The 27,578-nt window shown below is 39.2% G+C and overlaps 2 protein-coding genes across 3 annotated transcripts; one reads left to right on the top strand and one right to left on the bottom strand.

Annotated features, from left to right (window-relative positions):
* The first annotated feature begins 296 nt into the window (after positions 1 to 296).
* On the top strand, positions 297 to 24,860 carry LOC103723063 (serine/threonine-protein kinase EDR1-like). Of its 2 annotated transcripts, XM_039129190.1 has the most exons (19): positions 297 to 542; positions 1,982 to 2,111; positions 2,381 to 2,455; positions 2,527 to 2,775; positions 6,371 to 6,571; positions 7,873 to 8,064; positions 8,203 to 8,462; positions 9,129 to 9,254; positions 9,454 to 9,528; positions 12,633 to 12,728; positions 15,153 to 15,239; positions 19,345 to 19,462; positions 21,828 to 22,122; positions 22,934 to 23,057; positions 23,148 to 23,167; positions 23,332 to 23,488; positions 24,027 to 24,315; positions 24,408 to 24,480; positions 24,569 to 24,860. In XM_039129190.1, the coding sequence occupies exons 4-19, from the start codon at positions 2,527 to 2,529 to the stop codon at positions 24,649 to 24,651; spliced, it is 2,445 nt and encodes an 814-aa protein (XP_038985118.1). In that variant the 5' UTR covers positions 297 to 542; positions 1,982 to 2,111; positions 2,381 to 2,455; the 3' UTR covers positions 24,652 to 24,860. The 2 variants fall into 2 exon arrangements, with proteins under 2 accessions (XP_038985118.1, XP_038985117.1); XM_039129189.1 differs by having other exon boundaries at positions 2,381 to 2,775.
* On the bottom strand, positions 24,566 to 27,578 carry LOC103723052 (F-box protein MAX2-like). The gene has a single exon (XM_008813845.4). It carries the CDS (start codon positions 27,229 to 27,231, stop codon positions 25,024 to 25,026), a length of 2,208 nt encoding a protein of 735 aa, XP_008812067.1. The 5' UTR covers positions 27,232 to 27,578; the 3' UTR covers positions 24,566 to 25,023.

The following is a 27,578-nucleotide window of genomic DNA, read 5'->3' as shown; positions in this document are numbered from 1 at the left end:
CCATCGGTAGTAACCCTCAGACTCTCCTGGTATTTGGTTTATACCAATTTTTTTTATGGCGAGTTAAACACCTAGAAACTACCTTTTCGGGTCACATATATGATATATTTAGGCACGACCTTCTCAAAAAAAAAAAAAAAAAAAAATCAGAAAGGGCCCCGCAAACGAAACCAGTTATCGTACCGTTAAAACCTGCTTCACGGCCATCATGACCCTCCCTTCAAACCGGGAACGCGGTATCATCCTTTCATGACCCCTCTATATATATATCCACGCCCCAGATCAGATTCCACGGATATACCAAGCCTCCCTGCTCGTAGACTCAATCAGAAAGCATCTCCTCCTTATAAATCTATTCCACGGGCCTCTCGTCGTCCATCTCTCCGTCGCTTTCGCTCTCCCCTCGAGATGCCCTACGTCTCCCGTTTTGAAATCGATCTCTCTTTCGTTCCCCTCGTGATGCCCTAGGTCTCCCGTTTTGAAATCGATCTCGCTACGCCTGGTCAACGGATAAGGGCATCACAAGATGTTCGAGACGGCAGGTACGTTCCTCCTACGAGATCTAAATTCTGTTCTTGGATTCTTTTTCCTTTCTTGGGTATCGTTCTCCATGCTCCGCGGTTTCGTTTGGGGGCTTTTGGTTTGGTTTCGATTGGAAGAATCTGCATTGCTCTGTCTTTTCTTGATCCTGCTTTGGTTCTAAGGACTCGGATTAATCTATTCCTTTTGATTTGTTTGAATTAGATCCGTTCTTGAATTTAGGTTTTTCTTCCTTCATTGACATGGATGGATTCCTTATTGGTGTTTTAGGACCGAGAAAATTATTAACAGATCATATAAAGCTTCCATTCTTTGCTGTCATCAGCCATCAGTTCTCATATCAGAAATTCTTGATGAGTACAATTAAAACTTCTTTATTATCGTTTTTCTCCTTTTCTCTTTTTAAGTACATGCTGTCTCGTTGAATTCGACACTTTTTATCATTTATGCTGCCATTTCCGTAAGAAGGAGGTGGTTTCAAGATTTTTGAAGGCTGATATGTGGGCAATCTTGCGGGTAACCAAGATCAAGTTGTTGGTTATCTTGGGCAATATGGAAACCTGAAGAAAGTTAAAAGAACCCAGACATCCTATGTTTGCAGCCAATATGAACAACCAAGAAACTGGAGTATCAGGCTATATGGTGAATACAAGATTGACTCTGGTAGTAACCTTTGGGTTTGTTGTTTAGTAATTAAAGCAACTGGTTTAAGTGGTCAAGAAAAGATTAAAAAAAAATCTTGACTGATATATCAATACTATATCTGTTGATGTCTGAGGTTGTTGTGGTTAATAATCAGTCAATCTAACATGGACAGAAATTTTATATATATTGTCCTGGTGAATACCCAATGCCAATACAAACTGATGTCTTGGCCAATAGCTTGGCTGATATCCTGATCGTCTGAAAACCATGGTAAGTTTTTTAAGGAAAACCATCTGCAGAAGCTTATGAGTAGAATTAATTAGCCCTATGGTGGATGGTTTCCCTTCATTTGTTGCTAGCGCCTGAGGACTACCCAACCTTAGTGACACTCTAGACTCCCATATATTTGATTTCTTTTATCTTAATCTCAGAAAAGCACTAGAACCCATTTATTCAATTACATTTTGGTGGACTTACTGTCTTAGATTAGTTTTGAAATATTATCTTGGAATTTGCTGCATCATGGCTGATTTTTTGAACACTTAAAGCTGCATTCTGGCAGCCATTTTGTTATGCTAGTGCATGTCATATATGCTTGAATTCACTTGTATACCTCTGCAATCTAGTAGTGCTTGTACTACCAAAATCATATGTTTACGGGAAGTCAAAATCCTAGTTAAAGCATTTTTCATACAACTATAAATATTATAGCTTGCTGTTAGTGTTTGATGGATCATCTTTTGTTTGTGTCTCCTGCTGGCTTATTTGTAGTAAGATGCCTCAATTCTGTTGGCAGGTTTTGAACTTATAGAGGTGGCGCGCACAAGCACAAGGCCAGATCTTTTTGTTTGTTTTGAGGCTTGAGGATGACTTTGTAATCCTGTCTTATTATAAATATGTGATTGGCTAGAGAAGTAGCAATGGAGGTTTGTTTTATCAAATTCAGTACTTGATCTAAGCTGCCAGTTATCATTATGTAGTTGTTGGTTCTGACAAAATAAAAAACTGTTTAATCATCACTTTGATTAAATATCTGCATATTTGTAATCCAGTAAGGATTCTACTTATATATGGAGAAAGGACTTAGTGAAATTGTATTTAATAAGAAGTTTAGGCACTCAGGAAAGAGTTTATGAAGTATTTGGTTTATTGGTAAACCTTTCTTTAGAACTAATCATTTATCTTTATTTTTCAGGTCAAAAATCTTATGAGCGAAGAAATAATGGAAAAGAAAATTCTGAACCTAGTTGCTGCAATCTAAACCTTCTTTGTATGCAATATGTGCTCTTAATGGAGTGAAACGTGGGACGAAATGGTTTTATATTTTGGATGCTTTTGTAGATGGAGGATGCGCCAGGTGATGCGGGGCATTCTGAACCAGGGCCTTCTAATACCACTTGGTGGCCCTCAGATTTTATGGAGGAGTTCCAATCTGTTTCCTTGGTTCCACAAGAACATAATTTGAGTAGTAGTGACTCTTCAGGCAATGTTGGACAAGCTGAACCTTCATCTCAGTCTGCCTCTCAGGCTCTGTGGTCCACTGGAACTTTGTCTGGTCCAATCCCAAATGGTTTTTATTCTGTACTACCAGTAAGTAGACAATATGTCTTGGTCATGTCATGTCCTACTTTGAGAATTAATTATATTTTTCTCTTTATCATGTCAAATTCTTCATTTTAAAAGCTGGAACATATAGGAAGCAAGATTTGTTGCTGCTTGTGGTTTACCATAATTGATATTTTCGTGATCTTTTGCTCTATGATTTTGCAATTTGTGTAATGTGGCTAAAGTAAAAACTGGCAACTTTTTTTCTTTTGAAAGGAACAAAAAGCCTATTGACATACTCATATGTTGGTTTTTCTGTAATTCGATACAAAAAATTTGTTGCACTCATGTGTAAGTGTCTACAGTATTGTTTTTGTGTTTCTTGTTTACCATATTATAATTTCCAAAGAAACTTGTAGTTTGATGTAGTTATTCCACCTTGAAATTTTAAATTGCTTCAGCTGAAAAAGTGGAATGCTGAAGGTGGTGCATTGTGTAGGTTTTAATGCTTCCTATAGATCTTAACTTGCAATGTTGGAATACATATTATTACAATGAATTGTGATGTAATAAAATGCGTGGGGCCATTTCACTTAAACAAATAAAAATATATGACGACTTTTTAAGAGGCATGATGATTGGATGTTTCCTTCCTCTTTGATATGCACATTACATTTTTGTTCCAAAAACAGCAATTTCTATGTCTATCTCTTGAACTTTTGTCTATCATCCTGGATTCACTTATTCTCATGCTCTCCTGCTCACCTTCCATGGAAGAATGTCAGGAGGTAGGGCTGTCATTGTTGGTACTCATTGCAAGCAGGGAGGGGAGTCATCTAGTGACCCTGCCATGAGGAAGTAGGAAGGGAGATAGTGGCTCAGGTCGAGGAAAGGATCCTCCACAAGTTGATGCACCTGTTTGGAGTGCCATTTTTGCTTTGAAGCCTAAGCTCTTAGCAATATTTCATTGTGCCTTCCATTATTATGTTCCTCAACACAAAATTTTGCATAGATGGATCTAGGTTCTGTGCTCATCTCTAGCCATTTTTGCTTAATTATGGGAAAGTTAAGTTCTTCTTTGCGTCAACCGCATCATACATATGCCATATACCTCCATCCACCTTATGAGGTTCCTAAATCCCCAAACAAATAACTAGGTCAAAAATGCTGCGAGGATATTGATTTCCCTGATAAACATGCTCAAACAATATTCAGTTTTTGAGTTGATCCTCTTAGTCCCATAAAATGAGCCCTTGGTCACCCCCTTTGCCATCATAGTTTTGACCGTATGCTTTGGTGAACCTTTTATAGTATGCATACTAGTGCTAAGCATGGTACACATATCAGTGCTAAGGAGAATGTTGGTGCTGGTTATGGATGTGGAATTTGTATTCAGAGAATTTTGATGAATTTCTTTCCAGTGAAGCAATTTTCTCAATTCAAATGCCACATCATCTCTTGGAATCTGTCTTTAGATACTAGCAATATAAGCATTGAAAAGCATGCAAGTAATAAGAAGCTGATGTGGGAGCAAGAGTGATAGTGATTTTTTTTTTTTTTTTTTTGAGTTTGCATGGCACCAAAGCTTCTTGCAATAAAGATCTAGGCTTTTCCACTCTTGATGCGTTATTATTTTTGATTCTTCCATTGGTTGTCGGGAGTATAGTAGTCTTGGAAAGAAAGAACAGATTGATTACATTTGATTAAGATTAATAAAAAGTCATGGTCGGAACACTTATAAGATGAAACAATGCTACAATCCCATCAATGTATCAAGGTTTGCGGCTTAGCTAGAAGGAACTGAAGACACTAGGTAAGAAGTTCAACAATGAAGTGAAAGCCTCTTTGACATCTCTTCTTTGACGTGAAAACATAGAGACAAAGGGCTGATCTTTGAATAGGCAAAAGAATGGATCCGCAGGATCCTAAATGAATTGACTTATAAAAAAAGCCTTGTTCTTGCAAAGAACCCATTTTTGTACTAAGGGTAGGTTGATAACCCACTGTAGAAAACATTCTTCCTAATGAGGCGGATACTTTTGATCTTGCTTGGACGAAACAAACAAAAATTGTTCATGAATGGAAGCACGTCTTATTCATCAACATATGAGCAAGTGAGACCCAACAGAAGGAATTTCGTGGACCAGTAGGTCATCTTGGGTTTGACCGATCGCTAGCTGGGTCCTACCCAATTAGGATGGAGTTCGTGTCTCAATTGGGATCCCTCTTTTCCTGGATGTCAAATAAACATTTTAAAATTTGGGTAAATTACACTTCCACCCTCATGAGTTTGCCCAAGTTCCGCCATACCCCTTTAGTTTAAAATTTTTTAATTGGATCCCTCAAATTACTCGATTGATCTAATGTCATCCTTCTGTCCATCTATGTTAACATGGTCTATAGGAATTACATCTTGTGCCTGTCACGTGGTTTCTTCCGAATTTTTAGGACCAAAATACTCTTGGCACAATTTGTTTGTGGTGAAAGCCTCTGGTACCAAGGAAACTCAAAATCACACGTTCTCATGTGATTTCCATTTCATGTAACTAGGTTTTCTTTGCTACAAGTGAAAAATCAGAAGGTGAGATAGAGAAGCCACTAGAGGGAGATCTTGGGAGAGAGAAGGGGGCAGAGTGAGTGAGAGTCAACCAAATATTGGACAATTAATGGGTAAAACATCCCAATGAAACACAAGGCTTCTCATCCATCTATGGGCCATTGGAAGAGACCCCAATCACTGAGTAGAACCACGTAAATTCCAGCTGGAAAGATTTATGTAATGCGAGCAAAGCATGATTGATGTCAGAGGGCAGCACTACCACCTAATACCATTTGGGAGTGAAAAACGGGTCTGCTGTGGCACTTTGTCAGAACTATAGCTCATCCACTTATGTGGAAACTACATAAGACAACCAATTGTATCAAAGCTGGCTTTAAAGTTTACAATTTTTACCTAACTTAATAATTTTAAGAACCAGTAGCCCTCTTGTCCCCTTCTACCTCTGTTCCTGCTCCCTAAACTATTTTGAAATGGAACCACAAAATAATATGACTTTTTTATGCTTATTTTTCCTTGTTCTCAATGTTGGCATTTAACTGCTCGTATGATCATATGCTATTTGAGACATGATAATTTGCACATTCATGCTTTATACTACCTATAGTTCAGTTGATGAATGATGCTTTGGTTTCTATGATCAAAAGAGGAGCATGATTTTTGGGCTGAAAATCTAGAAAATGGACTTCTGCATGTTGAACTGTTTGATGCCTCTTTTATTATTAGCAAAAACATATGAACGATATAAGTTGAGAAAGATAGTACGTAGGATCTTAATCTTGCTTTCGGTATATTCATCTGAATTATCCTGCAAATTTGATCTCATCTTTTTTGCTAAATCAATCTGACCTCTCTTGTTATCATCATACAGATTTCATGTTTCTAGAATATCAGTGACTATTGTCCTATTCTTTTTGAACTTGTGAAATGTGATACCTTGTGTATGTAGCCAATACATTTAACAATCTGTGAATTTTTTCTCTTCTATTTTTATACTAAACCTTTATCCTTCTGTCCTTTCATTCATCGGACTTAGCCCTGTAGAAGCCTGGTTTTTTACTTGACTAAACTCAATTTATGCAGGATAGAAAGCTTAAGCAGCTCTTTGATGCTATTCCATCGCCGGATGAACTTCATTCTCTTGGTTTGGCGCTTAAGGCAGAGATCATTCTTGTTGATTCCGAAAAGGATAAGAAGCTTTCCATGTTGAAGCAATTGAGTACAGCGCTGGTGAAGGGACTGAACTCAAATCCTGCTTCAGTGATTAAAAAGATAGCTGGTCTGGTTAGTTCATTTTGCCATTAGCTCGTTGGGAAACAGTTTTCTAATGCTTGTTCTCCGGACTTTTCTGCAAAGCATGATCTATACACTTGTTTTGTTTACTCTTAGGGTAACGAAATTTTAGTAAACCACAATTATAGAATCGCAATTGCTTGATTTTTGTCAATTCTGCTTTTTTTCCTTCCTGTATCTCTATCCGTATTTTCGAGATTCTTTCATACTTTCTTTTGATGCCCTATAGGTGCTTAGAGTAACCTATAATGACTATTTGAGGGAAGCAAGCTTTCCCAATTCCCACTATTCAATTGTCCATGCTCTCTTGTTTTTGGAGACATCAAACTTCGAAGCTGGCATTACAACATTCATCACTTGATTCAACTATCACTGGCACCTTTTTCAACTTAAATAACATGTGCGTATTTTTATTTATGACTTAGTACTTACCAGCCCCAGCTAATTTGGACAAGTCTCGATGGTAGTATAATTCATAGTATTATGCTTAATGTGCAAGGACAAGAAGATATATTATATTAGGTCTAAAATTGTGGAAGTCATGTAAAATACAGATCTAGGATGCTTTATTTTGTTTTCTGAAAAGTTTTACCATTAGCATTGAAACCAAGACGCCGTTGTCAGAGGGGAAGAAGGAGAAGAAAAAAGAGGAAGAGAGAGAGAGAGAGAGCAGAAAAGGGCGGGAGAGGGAGAGGAAGGAAGAGAGGCGGAGCCGGCAGAGGCCGGGGCGACGCGGAGGCGGGGCTCCGCCTCCGGTCCCCTATGTCGTTCGAAGTAGGGGCCCAAAGGGGGCCCCTTTTATTTTTGCATTTTTTAAGTTGAAGTTGGAGGGGGTTCCGCCTCCGCATCTCCCCAGCCTCCGCCGGCCGGCCCTGACCGGCCTCTCTCTTCCTCTCCCTCCCTCCCTCCCTTGCTCTCTCTCTTTTTTTCTCTCTCATTCTCCCTCTCCCTCGTCTCTTCTATTGCGTAGGTACGGTACGGGCCCGGCACGGCGCGGCGCGGGCCCGGCACGGCGCGGCGCGGGCCCGGCACGGCACGGCGCGGGCCCGTACCGACTCGTCTCGCCCGGTAACTAGTACGGTGCCTGGTACCAGTTCCGCCGACGTTGTTCTGGGCAGCGTTGTCACGAGTAACAAGGTTATATGGGCTTAGTGACTGCTTCAAGCAAGTGGTTGTGGGTGCATGTGCCCATTCAGCTTTTTTTTACATGTATGCATGTTTATGGGCAGTTGTTACTGACTACATGTAAGATGGAAGGTTTTTTACATGCTTAATTTCAATTTTGCGTACAGGTTTCTGACTTCTATAAACGCCCAAATCCAGAACTAAGTCCTGCTAAAGCTACAGCTGAAGAGATAGGTCATTTGATGGAAAATCGAGGCATCCAACTCTTGGGGCAGATAAGGCATGGGTCATGCCGGCCTAGAGCAATTCTGTTTAAAGTCCTTGCAGATGCTATAGGTCTTGAGTGCAAACTTATGGCGGTAATGTTTCATGTTGCTTTAAAACATCTAAATCCACATATTTATAGTTTTTGTTTCCCTTCAGGCATTTTTTTTTGTTGATCTCCAGATCCAAACTTGAAATGCTCTGTAACTGAATATCTGTTTTTACTTTCCCAGGGCCTTACTAGTGATGGATCAGTAGAATATACAGACTCATACAAGCATATGACCGCGATAGTTGTGCTGAAATCAGTGGAATCATTAGTTGATCTCATGCGCTTTCCTGGAAAATTAATTCCATTCTCAGCCAAGGCTATCTTCATGTCTCATTTCTCTGCTGCAGGGGAGAGTGATTTAGCTGATTATGATTCTTGCGATTCTCCTCTTGAATCCAATAGTCCTTTATGTGGCTTTTATGACAGAACAGATGGTGCATGGTACATGAATTGCATTATAGGTTTTTTATGAGGATTTTATGACCTTTAATCATATATTTTGCAACTGCCTTTGTGTTAAGATGATCTGATGAAAAGAGAAACCTAATAAATGTTGGTTGGTAAATTTTGGTTTTATTCATTTCTTGTGGTCGGTCTCCTGTGCTGAGTTTACTACAAGCTGGTAACTGTTGCTAGAACTTTAATTTGATCAGCAATCAGCAGGTCATGCCCCCCAATATGTACTATTAGAATATACACACACACACACACACATATGCGGTAAATTTTTTCTGACAGAGCTGAAACCAAAAAATAAGTTTGACTTGGTAAGATTTTTTTTTTTCATTTATAGAATGTGCATGTGCAGTTCAATATTTTTGGAGCGCATGTTTTATTAAATTGTTTGCCAAGTTAATGCAGTGATCTGATACTTTCATGACTCATAATCAGACCAGTAATCAAATGTGGAAGGGATTTATGTGTGTGCATGTTGCCATTTGTTCTGATTTGTTGCTTTTAGTGCTGAAGGCATCCTTCTACTATTGATATTTTCTCATCTGAGTAGATTTTTCAGTAATGATATCCTATACCATGCAAAATTAAACTGCATTAGTTTGCAATACATTTTTTTTCTATGGACAGTTAATTTTTTTCCTAATATTGCAGTCAAGAGCAAGATGGAAACTTCCGATCTTTGTACCAGCAGAGAATGGACTTGTCACTAAACGCAGCGGGTTCTTCATTGCGGAATATCATGCTGAAATCAAGAACTTTTGTGGAGGGAAAGTTAAGGTACCGTTGCTAGTATAGTTTGACAAAGTGTAGAACATACCTAAGTTTAGTACAATGGTTTCTTTTCATCTTTTTGGGTGGTTTCTTTATAGATTAAAGAACTCATACAACTGGGATTTATATTTAGCTTTTTCTGTTTTTATTTGTATATGTTATAAGAAGACCACTGATATAGTTTTTGACTGGATGATTTTATCAGTTCATCACACAGTGTGCCCAACATTGAAAATGGTTTCTGGAAGCGTGGCAGGAAGAAAGCAACTGCTAGTTCAAGGTTTTTCTCTTTTGAACTTTGCAATGAAGTTTTTTCTTATTCTTTCTTGTTTTCAAAAATCAGATGATGGCTCTATGTCATATGACAATATTGCATTTCAATCTCTACCTAAGAAGATAATCTTTTTTCTTTATTAGTTAGTTGTGTTTAAAGCTATTACTAGTTATATTTGATTGGAGTTATTTAAGACTTGAAGTTGAAATCCGCTAAAACCTACAAGGGGTATAAGCTGACAAGGAAATTTATCATTTTGTCGTAGTCTTGGCATTATGAAGTATCAAGGACGGATTGTGTCATGTTGCAAAGTGTTTATTTGATAATAAAATACTCCCAAGATTCTATATGTCTTAGTAGCAACAGGCTACTAAGTAAAGGATGTCAGATCCGTATTAACTTTTTAATATTTTCCTGATATATATGCTCTCAGAGAAAGTGAGAATGATCAATTCATGGAAGACCAAGAACAATTCAAGAGTTTTTGTATTTGATTCATTTGTTCAATATTCAGATGCATTCTGAAGTATGTTAATTAAAAAAAACAAACTTGCTTTGATCAGTTGGATTCACCGTTTGAGTTCATTAAAATAATGGACCAAAAATAAGCTAAATAATAGAGGACTGACAGGTAGACTGAATAAGAAAGAAGAAAAGGTGGAAAGGAGAAGAGAGAATAGAAGTAAATATAAAATTGAGAATGTAGTAAAGGTCAGGAGAGACGAAGAAAAAAGAAAGATGATTCTTTTAACTGATGGTAAGAAAATAATAATTTGAAAATTCAGGAATAGAAGTAAATATAAAATTGAGAATGTAGTAAAGGTCAGGAGAGACAGAGAAAAAAGAAAGATGATTCTTTTAGCTGATGGTGAGAAAATAATAATTTGAAAATTCAGCTTTTGTAATTTGCCGTTGTCTTGCATGCTTACCCAAGGGAGTGATACCTATGAGTATTTTGTGTTTTCATGTTCCATCCAAAATTGAAATATATAATTTGTTTGAGCTTTAAAAATTATATAGACAAACACCTCAACTTACTTTCTATTTACATCATGACACATCATAGAGGGGTTTCTTGAATAAAATACAAAAAACTTGGAGTATTGCCACGTCAATAAGTTAATAATTGGTTGTATCTTGCATTGAGTATGTACAACTCCTTTTGTGAAAACTATATCACTGAAGCAATTCAAAAGAAAAACTAAATGTTGTCTTTATTTCTTCCTTTTTAATTGAAAGTGAGGTCTGGAAATATTCCTTCTTTCAACTAAAAACCCTCTAAATGTGCATAATGTTTTGACTATAAGCACGTTGGAGTTATGTTACCATGACCAAGAATTAAATTTGGAACTGCAAAACTGGTTAATTAAGTGAATATGACCTTTTGGTTAATTGAGTCAAGAGTAAGATTGCTCTTGAATGACAAATCTTAACTTCCATTATCTGACTTTCTGATGACATGATGAATTTCCCATTGGACCTATGCTTGCTGAAGCTTTAGGGCTTTATGCAATTATGCAAATTTAATTGTTTAGAATCCAACATGTATTGGACATTGCTGCAGTAGTTCTAGGTTCTAGTCTTGCATGATGCATTCCCGATCAAGGTTGCAGTACCTGTACCAGTACCATACAGGTATTGTGTTGGTATAGGTTGTTCGTGGCACCAACACTTGGTACATCCCTCATATTGAGTATTAGTTCACTATCGGTATGGTACACCTTATACAAGGTGGTATGGTCTCGTATGATGAACCATGTTCCCAAGCATGTGAATCTTGTTTCACTTGCATGTTAATCATGTATTATTTTAAAATACAAAAAAATCTGCTTCTGAGAGTTATTATGCTATGATTATGCATGCACGTATGTGAATCTTTATGCTTGTGTGCACAACCTTGCATGAGCATATATTGCAGTTATGACATTAGTGGCATCAAACTTCACGACATCGAACTTCATACTTTGTTGTCACATTGTATCGATGTTTTAAAGTGCAGTGCATACTACTGCATATGTGCTCATGTGCGTATGCAGTCTCTTGACTGCACGCTGGCCTATTTCCAAATTCCATATGCAATCATACAGTAAATGGAGTGAAAGGCAGTCCACAATATTGTGCGGCCTCATATAGGGCTTGCTCTGTATTATATGGCTTATATATGAGCCCACTTAGCATTATGGAGCCACATATAGAACCCTCCTCTATGTGGGCCCAAGCAAGGGAAGAAAGTTCAGACTGATGGTTAGTTTTGATATGGTTTCAGGTGGGCCTGTACAGATTAGCAATAAAATATTAATTATTTTATAATTATTGCTCCTAGATATTAGATACCAAGCAATAAGCACTAATTATTAGTTGTTGTTATTATTATTAATTTTGTTTTTATTCATCCCAAAAATATTTGTTGTCATTGTACTTAATACATTATATTATTTTTAATTTGTTAAAAAATAATAACTGCAACATCGCATATGCACCTGCATCTGTGCTCCATATATGGCCTATGTGGTCACTATGTGTTCCTTTGACCATGCTCACACCATAGCCGCCTTTTAAAACATTGCATTGTAGTAGAGAGAGAGAGAGAGAGTAAAAGAAAAGTCTACTCATTTAGATGCCAAATCAGTAAGTCTGGATCCCCTCAACTTGGGAGTGATTCACAATTATGATATCATTATGATCACTATTACGCATGTTCATCTATTAGGATGGGGACCAAAACTTTTAAAACAAAAATTTTAGTTTCATGAGGCCTTTAAATATTATATTACGAATTTGGATGCTTCAGCACTATGACATTATTGCTTTATTCGTCTCCTGTCCTTGATATGATATGTAGATATTTACAGGAATGTGTTGCTAACATGTATAAGTTCTAGCATCAAACGTGGTTACAAAGTTAGTGTTAATCAAATCTTGCTTTATGGCGCTTACACAGTTGAAATGGACTTTTTTTCATAAGTGAAGATGCATGTATTGCAGGTCATCTATCTCCTTGCACAAAGTTTTTTTTAATGTATATTAATGTTATAATGCTAAGTCCATGACTTTAGTAGTAAGTACCTAAGCATTTTACTCCAATGATGCATCTTTATTTGCTTGTGCAGTCCAGAACATCCCTTAACAGGAGCTCGGGGGCGATCCATGCTTAGTGGCTGTAGACATTCATTTAGGGAATATGCTGATGATGGAGCTACATCAAGGTACCTTAATAAAACATGATGTCTTGATATTAAAAGGGAAACTTTCCCCTCATGATTGTTTAGCGTCACTATTTTTTTATTTATATTGAAATTCTATTAAACCATAGATGCTTGGAGTCATTGTGTCAACTCTATGTTAAATTTCAATTACCAAGTTGACACACTTTTACTGGTCAAAGCAATATATTTGATAACCTCAACAACTTGTGTGCATGGGATCGAAAATTGGGATCACAAAGAGTGGTGTACTGGAAGATTAATTCTAAATTGATGCAGGAAATTGAAAGAAGTTTTCAGTTGTAGCAATATTGCTGTAAAAATTGATGAAGGATGCCTCAAGCTCTATGCAAAATATTAGAAATGGGGAGATCTCAAAAGAATTAAGATGAGAAAGAGAAGAAAAAGATAATGGGAGGGGAAGAAGATTGAAGAGGGTAAAATTTCTTCCATTACAATTTCATTATGCTCCTCGTATAGGGATTCAAAGATCAGAAAGGAAGGAAAACCTAATAAATCTTGGTTACTTTCTATTCCTATTTAACTAGAGGGTATCTTAAACAACCCAAAAACACAGACTAAACTGGATTTCTAAAGAGTAGCACATGTGTTTATATGCATGGACTAAGGTGCAACCACTATAAATCTGACGGTTGTTTTTGTCATGTTTAGTCTCCTCTTGGTTACCTAAAGCGAGTGGATGTAGATGTGGGTGCGAAGCAGATCACTTTTTTTAAAATAAAGAAAATACAAAAAAAGAAAAGCAAGTGCTCATGTGCAGGAGGAAGTTTCTTGAGAGACTCAAAATTCGTTTTGACGCTCTAGAAGTTTCTTACTACCAAGGATTTATGGTTGTGAAGCTCTTTCTATTTGGCCTATTACCATCTGGACTCCAAGTTGGACGACTCTTGATGCATCACTCTTTGCTACTCGTCTGTGACTACACCTAGCTCTCAGTTACAAAGATACAGAAGATGATGCTTATTTTTTCCATTAATGAAGTTGAAGAATTAATAAAATGTGAGCCACCTTACTTATTGGATAGAATTTATAGAAACAATTCTAAGAAAATTTTTAATGAAGTCAAGCATGAAGCAATCTGAGACTGAGAATTACCTTAAGTGTTATTTTTTCCAGAAAAGATGTTCCCCTTTCATATCAAGCAATACCAATCCTTGTAAGATAAGCACAATTACATAAGGGGGTTTATATTTAGTTGTCCTAGAAGCCAATTAGAACATAGACTTGGATGTAATGAGTTCTTAGTACCCATACTTATTTAACATTTAAAGATAACATGTCCATGTCTATTATAGGACTTTCTCATAGTATGGACATTTGAACTTCAGTTTTATACTCAACCCTAATTTTAATATAACTTTCTAGAGAATTCTAAACTTATCTCATCATCCCATATGTGAATGTCTTTAATGAGACTAGATCTAGCATAAAAAGGAAGCCACATATTTACCCACCACAACAAATCCTGGTCTTGGATAATTCGAAGGGATTTGCTATTGATTACCCAATAAAGATATTTTCCTGAACTGACATTTATTAATGCTGCAAGAAGTACTTGTTTTTTTAATGATAAAATAAAACAGATAAATTGATTGCCACTTGATTTGGGAGGAGATAACAATGCGGAAAGTATCTTCACATTTTATTAACTTAAAGAGACAAGTGATGTAAGTTCAAAATATTGTACTAGAATCAGCACATATAGCTCTATTTCTTACATGCTTAGCTACAGTGACATTTTTCTCTGACTTAAGGATTATTAATCATTCAGGTTGCGTTCTCAAGAACTGCGATTGAAGAGCCTTATTTGGGCAAGTCCAAAATTGGACTTATTCGGAAATTCTATTCTGCTAAAATGGCAAAATAGAATTATTCGGAATAGGGGAAATTTATCCTCCCAATTACAATTTTGCCCCCATCCACTCTTTAAACATACCCAAAAAAGGGAGGGCAATATTGTCCTTGTGATAAAATCCAAGTAATCATAAAAACCAATGCATTCACTTATTCCTCCATTTATCCTCCATTTTTCCCTTCAACCAAATGGCAAGAACAAAATATCCCATGGAATAGATTATCCCATCAATAGTAGAAGGGACAACCCTCCAAAAGTTATCCCCTCTACCAAATGCAGCCTCACAGTTTTCATTTTGCAGACCTATCTTCACTAGTCATTCTTTTAATTGAATTATGATTTTAGAAAGTGAATAAGGAGCATATTAATAGTTGTCTATCCTAACCACAAGTGACAGATTAGCAATAAAAAGTCTTTATGACAAATGAACTTCTATACATATCTACTGATGCCTTAGAGATTGTACCTCCACACCTGGTGTCTTATTAAGTAGGTGGAGTTTTCCCTTGGAGTATTGGACCCATTTAAATTGATTCCTTGTCTGTACACAGGTCAGATGGTGCTCCAACGTCTAATGTTCGTAGAGCACGAAGAAGAAGCATTAGCTTTACTCCTGAGATTGGGGATGACATTGTGAGGTTGGTGTCTTTGGCTACAGTTCTGCTTATTTATTGTGTCTCTATAACATCAGAATTATGAATGCTTGTAAGTGCTTTATTTATGATAGATCTTCTCCTTTCATTCTTTTGTATCCTCATATCTGTGGTCATCTCATTTAAGAATATATAGTCTTTTTCATGTATGTGTTTTTTTGGTTTTCTGATCCCATTGTCAAAGACAATTAGATGAAGCTTGTTTGTTGATTAATTTCTGATAGTATATTCTTCTATTTATATGATTTTTCATTTTTTTCAGATTGCATAAATTTTTTGCCTATGAGTAACCACAAGATTTTTCAAGCTGGAGGATGGAGAGGCTTTGTTGTTGTGTAATGAGCATAAACTTTATTATCTAGAATGACGGAAATTTCAAATGTGATCACATGACAGGGAGAGCAATGGTGAGGCTACTGGAGAGGCTTTAATTAAATGCTAAGTCTGGAATTGATGTATTAGGCTTTTGCTTTCCAAGTGGAGTAATTGTAGCTAAGAACATGGAACTAGAACATCTAGGGGGAGGTTATCTCAGTTCTAACAACAACAATGAAGGTTACTGTGTTGCTTGCTTCTCTAGGCATTTCTAACAGGCTTCTCTAACATGGGCAAAATTTTTATGATAAGTGCAACCTAAGAGTCGAAGGAGGTATTTTTCCAAGTCACGTATTTGAAGAATAAAGAAAGATGACTACAAACAACCTAACAACAATAATACATGGAAGGGCATGTGCAAGTCTTGTTGGCAGCTCACATTCACTGGGACAATCTTATGACAAGATGATGAATTTGGTTGAAGGACTAGCTTGTTAAGTAGCTTAAATTATGGCTGTGCTCTGGTTGAGCATATATCATGGAAATTCAACAAACCCTACATCTTCAAGTAGTAGCTAGACTTTGAAAAATTTGTAACACCTAGATCAAAAACTTGCTTTATCAAGAATACAGGAAATTGTAGAAAGCCTTGTCCACATGAGCGCCTTTCAACTACCTATGGAATCTTATAAGGTAGGTCCAATCTGACATGCAAATGTGCAATTGATTAGGGACATGTTGAGGGTGGATATAAGGTTCCTTTATGGTCATAATATGGGATTCCATCTGCTTATTATTTCAGTCATTTGTAATTGGATGTAGAGGTGAAGAATGATCTTGATATGTCTTAAGTGATTTTAGAGTTATTAAGGAGGTGTGCTCATGCATCAAACCATCAAGATGACCCTATGCATCACTTCTTTTTATGTTGAACATTGATTTTGATGCCTGACAGGTAACATGAATCCATTGCCCACTGTATCAAGTATTTATTAGGGAGAGAGAGCTCCTAGCTGCATTATATTTGAGAATGGGTTACCTAAAGTTCATCGGAGACACCGAAAATGAAGGCTGAAGCAACACTTTGTATAAAATCTCAGTGAAACCAACTAATAAGAAAGTGTTGATCTTATTCATAGCACAGGAATTTGTAAGACCCAGAGAGAGAGACCCATCAGGCTTACATGTCTCTTAAATATCTCATCTGTGAGGAAATGAGAAAACAGAATGCTTAAAAGGGACTAGCACAACTCTTATGGCAAAGAAATCCCAAATATTATTATGCAAAAAAACCCAAAATTTTATGGAGCAAGTGAAGATGTTATATGAAGGTCAACATGATAAAAGGAAATATACATGATAACTAGAAAATTGTTGGTGGAAATTGATGAGTTTAGGCTGGCCTTGGATAGATGCCAGTTTTGGGGCATGTAGATAGCTATCCAAGAAAGAAAAATCCCCACAAGTCTAAGATTGAAGCCAAAGGACGAAAAATGAACCTAATGATGCAAGCATGTGGTTTAAGAACACCTTTTTTGTCAGGCTAACAGTCCATTAACTGCAGCCTCCAGTTTGTCAGGCCATCCTGACAACTTAACAGTAATTGTGGAAACTACTAGATTCTAATGAGAATTGGATGTTTAAGTTTGACATTGCCATAGCACAGAGTTCAGCAACAGTGAGGACTGGATATAAAGAAATAACTTTTCACGATATGTTCGTAAATAATACCAATAGCTTGATAATGTGATTTTTAGCTCCAATGCCACAAAACTTTAGGACCTATCATTGGAGAGTTGTGATAACATAACGCGTGAGGTTTGGCTGCAAATGAGCAGGGGATCACTGCATGGTAGTGCACTACGGACCTTTCTGGGCAATATCCCTGTAGATAAAGCACTCATTAAATTAATGAGCATTATTGTAGGTATACAGAAAGAATAGCAATAACAAGGTCCATGAAACTACATTAAATTGGGAAATACATGCATTTTGGCACACATAACTTGGTTAAAAACTTAAAATGAAGTTTATTTATTACCATTGAGTGTGTGCATGTATCTGTCTGTATATATGTTTCAAAATTTTTTGTTTTCAAAAAGATCTTTGTCTATAATTATTGCATTTTGTTCTATAATTTTTTCATTCCAGATATGAGGAGTTAAAATACTTTCATATTCATCTTTCCATGCACGGAACTATTAATAACAAGGCTTCTTGTTGTTTGACCGGTTGTGATGTTGATGATGGCCAGCTATTATATTCAGTTTTGTTATTTCACAAGATTAAGTGGTCCTTGCATTAACCAAAACATTTATTTCTAGAAGCGTATAAACCCTCAAACTGGTCTCTTTTAGCTGCATTAAGGTTTTCAGTTTTGGTCCTGAACCCAATATTGGGTCTTACTGTCATGGGTCAGGTTGGTAAGGCACACTCCTATATAAATACATGGTATGCCGTTAGAGGCAAGATTACAGCTGTACCATGTATGGTATTGTACTGTGTTGAGCCCACATACTGTACCAATACCTTAGAAGGTCGGTGGAGAAATCCTTGAGTAGCATTTCCAAGGGAGCAAGGTCCACTTTCCATGGTTCATCTTTAAGCTTGTCCGTTATATGAATCTTCTAGTTCTTCCTTTTATATGGGGTCTACGAGCATCATATGCATGTTGTATCATAAATTTACCATTCAGTTGCTTAGTATTGTTGTGTTGTTAGCTACATTTCTTTTGAGAAGTTGTCATGTATTTCTTTGATAATTGATAAGTTTAATCATTTTTCATTCATATCTTATCATGTCTGGTGATTTGTTTCTATATAGGGTCATGTTCACTTTCATTGAGTTTTTTTTGACCTTTTGCTTTTTGCATATGGTTACCTTGACAGCCCATTATTTTCCTGTTGCATCCAGCAATTCTGTGTCAATCAACTATCTGTGGCTATCAAGAGTGTTGACCTGAATCAGATACCCTTCTTGCTAAGGCCATTGATGACATTCGCAATTGACAAAACCATCTCATTTAATTCTTGTTCATTCTACCCATTTTAGTTACACTACTCCTAGGCTTTGTCCACGTAGCATGTTGATGTTAATTTTTTTTTCTTGTTTTACTACTCATCTAACTTCAGATCCACTTATTTGTTGCATGAACCAAATAACATCATAAAACACTTCTTGGTGTCTTGTATTAATTAAGTATATAATTTTCATACACACGCATGGAACAACACTCTATTGCACATCTTCCCTACATCTACATCAAGCCTATTCTATCGTGATTATTTTCATTTAACTCTTTCCGAAAAAATATTTTTTTGTTTGCCTCATCGTTTAACTCTATTACCAACCTTGGATGTTTATAATGTTGAGAACTTGAGGTCATTCATGTTCATTTGTTTAACATATTACAAGTCTTTGAAAGAAATCTGCTTGTTTGATAAATCGTACACAAAGAATTTGAATAAAAAGATGAATAAAAATAGATGAACAATTAATCAGTAAAAGAAGAATCTTATTACTAGAAAACTCTCTTCATTAGGACATGACAAATTTATGAAAAATGGATGATAATTCCACAACTAATCAAGATTTCTTCAAAAAATTCTAATGTACCTAGGATATTAAATTCATGATCACCGTTCATTAAGCTGATAATAGATTCACTCTACTATTAGGTTTGCATTTGTGAAAGCAAGACATGAAAAAAGGTTGTGTCAGCTCCTAATGTCTATTATAACATATCATACTTAATGCACTTTTTTCCTTTATCCAGGGCTGTCCGAGCAATGAATGACAAATTGAAGCAAAGTCGTCTTTTATGCGACCAGAGAGATGAGAATTCTAGTTTGCATCCAAAAAATGAGAAGAACATAATTGATTCACCAGAAAATGTGCGTATTCTGAGTATGGAAAATTCTCCTTCTCTTTTACCTTAATAATTTTCTCGTGGATGTTATGAATAATATGGTTGTAGAACACAATATAATGGAATTGTCTATAAATTAACAAAATTACTTGATCTCTTTCTTAGCAAAATCATTTCTGAAATTTCATCCTTTTATTTACTTGATATCTTTCTTGAACAAGCGTGCAACCAATATTTGGTGCATTTATATATACTCTACCCAGAACATATGAACTTGATTCTCAAGTCTCATGGAATAGAAGCCTAGAACTGCAGGCTCAACAGGATCATAAAGGCTTTGTAGACAATATGTGGAAATTCTTTTGCCTTGAGATATCTGTGCTATTGCATTCAATGTCTAGTTTGAGCAGTTTGTAGTGATTGGTATTTCCTTCAAAAGCAGTAGACAAGAATAGTAGGTGATATATTGCTCGAAGAGTAATCATGCTCTAGACAATCCTTAAGGTAAATAAAGTTGCCATCTTCCAAGGAGAGCAAAAGGTGTTAGGTCTTCTAAAAAATTGTTGAAAGCATTAATATATGCCTTATCTTTAGCATCATGAGTATTCGTTCCATCCATAATATCCGGCTATTATCCTTTTTGAGGGCACTTTGAACTCCAATTGATATTTGATTGTTTATTTTTGTTTTAAACATTTTTTATATGTTGTTGTGAAGTAGTTTAGGGAAAAAATATACACTAGTGTTACATTGTGCATCCAATTGGGTTTGCCTGGAGTACCCTTAGATTCAATCTAATTGATGCATGGTATGTCGTACCGGCTCGAACCGGACGGTACAGGGCATATCGTACGGTACTAATTCGGTACCGGTAACCGATAGGGGTGGCGTACCGGTACGCCAAAAAAATTCTGTACCGTACCGTACCGTACCGATACTATACGGGGTCCAGTACCGAGACAACAAATTTTGGATTGATGTGTTACTACACTCGGTGAAAAAGTCAAATTAATTTGGTCCCTCTTATTTGAAGTTAGTATTTGAGTAGGGAAAGAATTCTTGTCATATTGGGATTGCCCTTGCATGCCGGTGAAATGACATCAAACTATAGATGGTCCCATATGTTTGTGTGTACAAATTGTAATGGCCTAGTGGCCCAGGGCGAGGTCTGCGGAACTGTCCCGAGCAGCCAATTTCAACTTAAAAAATGCAAAAATAAAAGGCCCCCTCCGACCCCCTGTTTCGAACGAAACAGGGGATCGGAGGTGGAGCCTTGCCTCCGTGCCTCCCCGGCCTCCGCCTCCGTGCAGAGGCTCCTCAGGTTTCGCCGACTGGCCCTGGCCAGCCTCTCTCTTCCCCTCCCTCCGCTGCTCTTTTTCTCTCTCGTTCTCTCTCTCGCCTGCCTCTTCTACGGTGTTGGTATGGGCCCGGCACGGTGCGGGCTCGTACCGACTTATCCCGCTGAGCAATTGGTACGGTGTCCGGTACTGGTTCCACCATCCTTGGCCTAGGGCCTTATTAAAAAAGGATAGCTAGAAAGTATTATTTGGTTCTTTGGCCCTATACAAGTATCCAAGATCATCTTAGCACAACCAATATGGGACTAAACACATACCAGTACGGGCTCTTACATACTCCGTTTAAGCCTTAACATGCTTGCTAGGCTAATGGGTCCAATTCCAATAAAATCCAATCACAAACACCATAATCAACTTGTGCTTAGCCCCAAAGAGATTGTGCTACCATATCTCTTGGTCCACATGGGCCATGGGTTGGGTTCACTGTAATAACCTTTGTATCGACCCAAGACCTCATCCGAAAAGGCTAGTCAAAAGATATTATTTAGATTTTTTTTATCGTATATAAGTACCCCAGATCTTCCCAACATACAACTGATATGGGAGTAAACGCATACCAACATGGGCTCTCACAAAAATATTCTCACTTCTCTATTTTTTCATGTCATAGTTCTATAATCCCCTTTTTTTTTCATATTCAAACTCACTCTTGTCTTCCAACGACCATAAAGCATTGTCTTTTTCATTAAAAGTCTAAGATAATTTCGGTATCTCAATCACAGGATTAAAATTAATATAAATCTGTATACTCTATATTCCTTTTATGGATAAATGTAACTTATTGTGCTTTTTATGATTTTTGTATTTCCTGTACTGATCAGTGACATAAAGGTAGACATGATACTCATATGGTTTATTTATTTCCTAATTATGCCTTTTATTGCTAGCTAAACATTTGTTACAAGTCTGTTTACTTAGGAGAATAGCAAAGCCGCATTGTAGTATTTTACGGCTCTGAACTAATAATTGTCTGTCTTGATTCATTCTGTTGATGTTGGGAGTGCCTATGTAACCAGTTCTAGTGTTATTTAGGTATCGAGTTATTGTTCAGATGGTCATGATGAAGTGTCGCGGGGAGTTCCTGGGGCATACAATAGTTCAAGAAGGCAATCTCAGAAGGCAATATCCTTACCTTCATCTCCCCATGAGTTCAGGGGTCATGCTTCTGATATAAGTGGGGTTTCTGACTTGCTAAGTACAGAAGACTTGATATCAACATGGAACAAAGTCTTAAAGTCTTCGCCTTATTGGAACAAGCCTTTAGTGCCTTTTCAAGAATGGAATATCGAATTTTCGGAGCTTACTGTTGGCACACGTGTTGGAATAGGCAAGTAATGTTTTTAATTTGCAAAAGATTATACGTTTGAAATACTACAATTGCTGAGTTGTTTTATTCAGTTTGGTTTAACTGAAATTAGCAGGCATACTAGTCAGATTAAATCTCCAAGTAAATCAGTTTTTAACAATTTCTTTATATTTTGTATAAAAAATATTTTCAATTATTCTGGCCTTAGAAAGAACCAGTAAAATGTTCCTTCTTTACGAGGGTAAATTAAATTTGTTATTAGGAATATTTGAATTTGTACTATATGAATATGTCGTCTGAGATGTTAGACTGTGGGCGTAATAACGTTGAACTGTGAGTGGTGCAAAGTTCACTAGCTTAGCAGTCAGAGTGCTATGTTGCTTTGACATGCTGATGTGTTATCATCCTTTTTGTGGTAAACATTTATTTGATTAGTTACATGGATTTATAGATCTACTTGTAATTAAGGAGCAAATGATGGAATTGTGCAATAATACATTAAACTAATGGGGGCAGAAGCCCATTATGCAGTGGAGACACAGATATTGAGTCTCATCTACACTGTAACTGGAAGGGAGGAGAAAACCAAATTGTGTTCAACCATCTCGTGTATGTTCACATGCTTACTGTTGCATTATCTTAAACTGTTTGTCAAAATGATTGCAATTAATTTATATTCTTCAAAACCAATTGCATGAACTGCTCTCAGCAGTTAAAATAACTGCATTCCCATCTTTTTACAATATGCTTTTGTTAGAGTTGAACAAATATGGTTTACTTGGTAAAACTTACAGGTAGCAAAAGTTAACCATATGTGTTTTACCATTTTCAGGGTTTTTTGGAGAAGTTTTCCGGGGCATGTGGAATGGTACAGATGTTGCCATCAAAGTTTTTCTAGAGCAAGATTTGACAGCTGAGAATATGGAAGACTTCTGCAATGAAATATCCATACTGAGGTGCTATCCTTTTGGTGTCATTAAAAATGCCACTCAGCTTTTTCTTTGTTCTCGTTTTAGTTCTCTAACTTTGATTATTTTTCTTTTCAGCCGCCTTCGACATCCCAATGGTATTGACCTACCCCCAAATTTACATGTTATTTTATTATACTGTGATGATTAGTTTTTAAGACATTTTTTGAATAAAATGTGATGCAATAATACCCTTCTATCCATATATTTGTGGTAGAAAATTCTTATTCAGGTTTTGGTCTTTCAATAATGATTTTTGCAGTTATACTATTCCTTGGTGCATGCATGAGGCCTCCTCATTTGTCAATGGTTACTGAATACATGGAAATGGGATCCTTGTATTACTTAATACATTCGAGCGGCCAGAAAAAGAAGCTCAGTTGGCGTAGGAGATTGAAAATGCTCCGTGATATTTGTAGGTGCGATCAGATTTTATTCTTTTTATTAGTAATTTTTGTTTTATTTCCCATCTATGCTTTGTATTTTCTTAGCCGCTGCTACTTGTTTATATTGCCATTTGGAATTGCATTATCTAATGATCATAGCATGACCAGTCGATTTTTTTTATTGGCATCCGATTCTGTAGCATTCCTGGACTCATTTCATAGTTTTCATTGCTAATTTCACATGTGCGATGGTATCATCAGGAATCAGTTACTGAGACATGTTTTCTATAGTAGCTTTTGGTTTATTTGATGACATCTGTGTCCACTGCTAGTCAATGCTAACAGAACTCTTTAAGCAACTTGTGAAACAAAGTTTGCTCTATCATTTAGATTTCATGGTCTCTTGCATCTATCAATCAGTAGTTGTCTGCAATCATGTCCTTGAAGAATTAGTTTCAAAGTCATGTTGAAACTCCTAAAGCAGGCTGACATGTTTCTTCCTGGAGTAGAACATATTTGTATGTCAAACTGCACTGTGCTGTTGATCTGACAATTTCTCCTTGGAAAATAGGGGATTGATGTGCATGCACCGAACGAAAATAGTTCACCGTGATCTGAAAAGTGCAAATTGTCTTGTTAATAAACATTGGACAGTCAAGATATGTGATTTTGGACTCTCACGAATAATGACGGAAGTTCCTATGAGTGATAACTCATCAGCAGGGACTCCTGAATGGATGGCCCCCGAGCTCATACGCAGCGAACCATTCACGGAAAAATGTGATATCTTCAGTCTTGGAGTGATAATGTGGGAGCTTTGCACTCTAAGCAGACCATGGCAAGGCGTGCCATCAGTGCAGGTAAGTCCAAAAAGTCTTGTTTATACTCTTTAAACATACTATGGGAAAGAGAAATTTAAATAGAACCCATCCCCACTTTCCCTTCCCCTCAGGTGGTCTATTCAGTAGCCAACAAGGGAACACGGTTGGAAATCCCTGAAGGCCCTCTTGGCAGCCTTATTTCAGGTACTTCGTTGAAGTGTGATACCTTTTAAAACTGCTGCATTCAAATTGGTAATCCTAGCTCAAGACTCCTCTTTGTTTCATGATCCAGATTGCTGGGCAGAGCCTGAAAAGCGACCCAGTTGCCAAGAGATCCTTACCCGCTTGCTTGACTGCGAGTACACGCTTTGCTGATTTGATTTAACCAGTGTTGTACAGCAACGGTAGAGGAGCCAAATTTCTTGCCGGCTTAAGTTGTAAATTGTCTACGTTTTTGTGAAAAATAAAGCAAATTTTGCAATTTGAATCAACGTGCTCTCTTTGCAAATAGCACGCGTTGGGGAGAAACCATATTCTACTCATGTCATGCAATCCTAAGGAACAATATAGCAGTATTTTGCTCATTTTCAAGGGTGAAGCCTCCTGTGTCTGAGACCGTGAGAATTGTTCGAATCCAAAACTCTTATTCATGCGTATGATGAACTCGGCTCAAGTTCCCCTGCAGCATTTGTACGCCGCCTATATAACCGGGAAAATGGGTGGGGTGGACACCCCTCGAACGTTTTGCTAATCAGGAATTAACGTGCTGTTTAAAGCATCTTCGAAGCGACTGCAGGAATCCACTCTCATCTTGGTGCTCGTATCATTCTCTGGCGCCGGATAGTAATCTTCTCTGAGCTGCACATCCCGGAGATTAGGCATCGCGAGAAAGAACCTCATGAAGTGCTCGTGGGTAGTTCCGTGGATGAAAAGCTTCCTCAGAGTAAGACACTCCTGGATCAGGCCGGTCGCCGGAAGGGAGAGGCTTCTCTGGTTCACCTCCTTGTCCTGCGGCGGCCAGTAGTCGAGCTCATAGAGGTTCAGGTCCCCGATCCCATGAAGGTAGAACCTCTCCCACAAGCTCAAATCCATGTGCCCTGTCGGCGCAGTCAGCGCATATCCGATCGCCTCCCCGCAGTCCAGCTTCATCTTTGCCAGCCGAGGATAGCGGGAGAGGGAGCTCAGTCCGAATACTCGCTGGGCCGGCTTGGGGCAGGTCCTGCAGTCACCTTCCACCTTGATGCAAATCTCTTCAAGTTCGGGACAGCAGTCCAGTCCAGCGTCCACTAGGGGGCTTAGTACTTCGCCGGCCGGCACCCATACTGATAGAAAGCGGAGCCGATCCCATATCCAACACCAGAAACCACTGCTGCTGTCGCTGCTCTTGCTAGGATCACCATCATCAACACACTCCTCTTCCCAATGCCTACTACATTTCTTGTCCCTCAATTCGTCTGAAATCTCCTGCTCCTCAAATTCAAGAAGATCGTCCAGGTTTGCAGCAGCTTTAGCCATGTTCTCAGGTGATCGTTTGAGCTCGGGCCTGACCCAGACGCAGTCGACGTGGAGGCGCTCGATGCGGTCCCGTACGGGCTCCAGGGCGCGCAGGGATTGGGCGGCGTCGAGCTGCCGGCAGCCGGAGATCCTCACGTCCACGAGGGTGGACCGGAGCATGCTGGCCAGCTTCTTGACCCCGGTCTCGGTGACCTTGCCGCATCCGTGGATCTCGAGCCTGGACAGTCTGCGGCAGCCCCGGGCAATGGTGGCGAGGCCGGCGTCGGTCAGATCGGGGCAATTCTTGACGGAGAGGGTCTCCAGCCCGCCGCAGAGGGAGACGCCGTCGAGATGCAGCCATACGGCCTTGCAGACGCCGTGGAGGTGTCCCAACTTGAGGGACTTGATCCGGGGGCATTTGCGCCCGAGGGCCTCCAATGCTGGGCCGGCGTCCCGGACGTTGTGGCCGAGGTCGAAGGCGAGGTCCTCGAGCTCGGGGAGCGCGGCGAAGAGGCTCTCCAGCCCGGTGGCGGTGATTGCGGCGTCGTCCTGGGTGAGATCGTTGTCTGCCGGGTCGTGGGTGGGCCGGGCGGAGGAGAGTGTGGAGGGGTCGACGAGGTGGAGGAGGGAGAGGCGGGGGCAGGCGGCGGCGAGGGCTTGGAGGGAGGCGTCGCCGACGAACCCGAAGTAGCGGGGGTTGAAGACGCAGGAGGCGAGGAGGTGGCGGAGGTTGGGGCAGGCGGCCGCTATGGCGGCGAGCTCGGAGGCGCGGAATCCCTCGGCGGAGGAGGCGGAGAGGAGGTCTAGGCAGGCAAGGGAGGCGGCGGCGGCGGGGTAGGCCTGGAGGGCCGGGGGGAGGTCCTCGGTCCAGCAGTAGAAGTGGGAGAGGTCGAGGGAGAGGAGGGAGGAACAGGCGGCGAGAAGCGGGGCGACGTCAGCGCCCAGCGGATTTTGGGGCCGCTGGTGCCACCGGACGAGCTTGGCGTGGCGGAGTCCCGGCCAGTGCGGGGCGAGGGCCTGGAGGGCGGAAGGATCGCGGGCGTAGACGGTGAGAGACATGACATTGGGGAAGGCCTGGCCGAGGCGCTGGGCGACGAGGTGCTGCTGGTCGGCGGCGAGTAAGTGGTGGTGGTCGTTATAATTATCGGGATGGAGATAGCCGTCGAGTCGGGTGGGAGCGGGTAAGTAGTGAAAGGGATGGTAGCCCCAGGGGGAGAGGAGGGAGAGGTCGAGGTGGGAGACGGAGGGAAAACAGGTGGGGAGGAGGAAGGGGTTTCGGATGTGGCCGCGGAGGGAGAGGGAGGTGCGGGTGAGGCGTTCGAGGAAGCGCCACTTGCGGCACACCAGGGCCACCGCGTTGCGGGACCGCACGTCCCTCACCAGCTCCAAAACTTGGCTCAGGACCGCCTCCGGCAGGTCGTGGACATGCGTTTTTCCTCTCTCTCCTCCTACTACGGCCATCTTCTTCCCTCCGCCTCTCCTCTCTCACCTCTACCTACACCTGCTGCAGAGAGAAATCAAGAAGGAATAAGAAGAGGAGGACGTGTGGGCGGTAACGTGCAGGGCAGATGCAGGGGAAGGGGAAGAAGATGAGGAGGAGGAGGAGGAGGGCGGGGGAGTTTGTCGACATGTAGGTGCCAAACGTTCTTCTCCTCCCTCTCTCTCTCTCTCTCTCTCTCTGGGTTAGATTTTTTTCTTTTCTTGGATTATTTATTGGAACAAGATATCCAAATGTCTAAGGCCCTGTTTGGGGGAGCTGTTGGCAGTAGAGCTGTTAGAAGTAGAGCTGTTGGAAGTAGAGCTGTCTG

The sequence above is a fragment of the Phoenix dactylifera genome, chromosome 8 (assembly GCF_009389715.1).
Source record: "Phoenix dactylifera cultivar Barhee BC4 chromosome 8, palm_55x_up_171113_PBpolish2nd_filt_p, whole genome shotgun sequence".
Lineage (NCBI taxonomy): Eukaryota > Viridiplantae > Streptophyta > Magnoliopsida > Arecales > Arecaceae > Phoenix > Phoenix dactylifera.
Note: the sequence above shows the minus strand (reverse complement) of the source record. Positions and strands in the feature narration are given on the sequence as shown.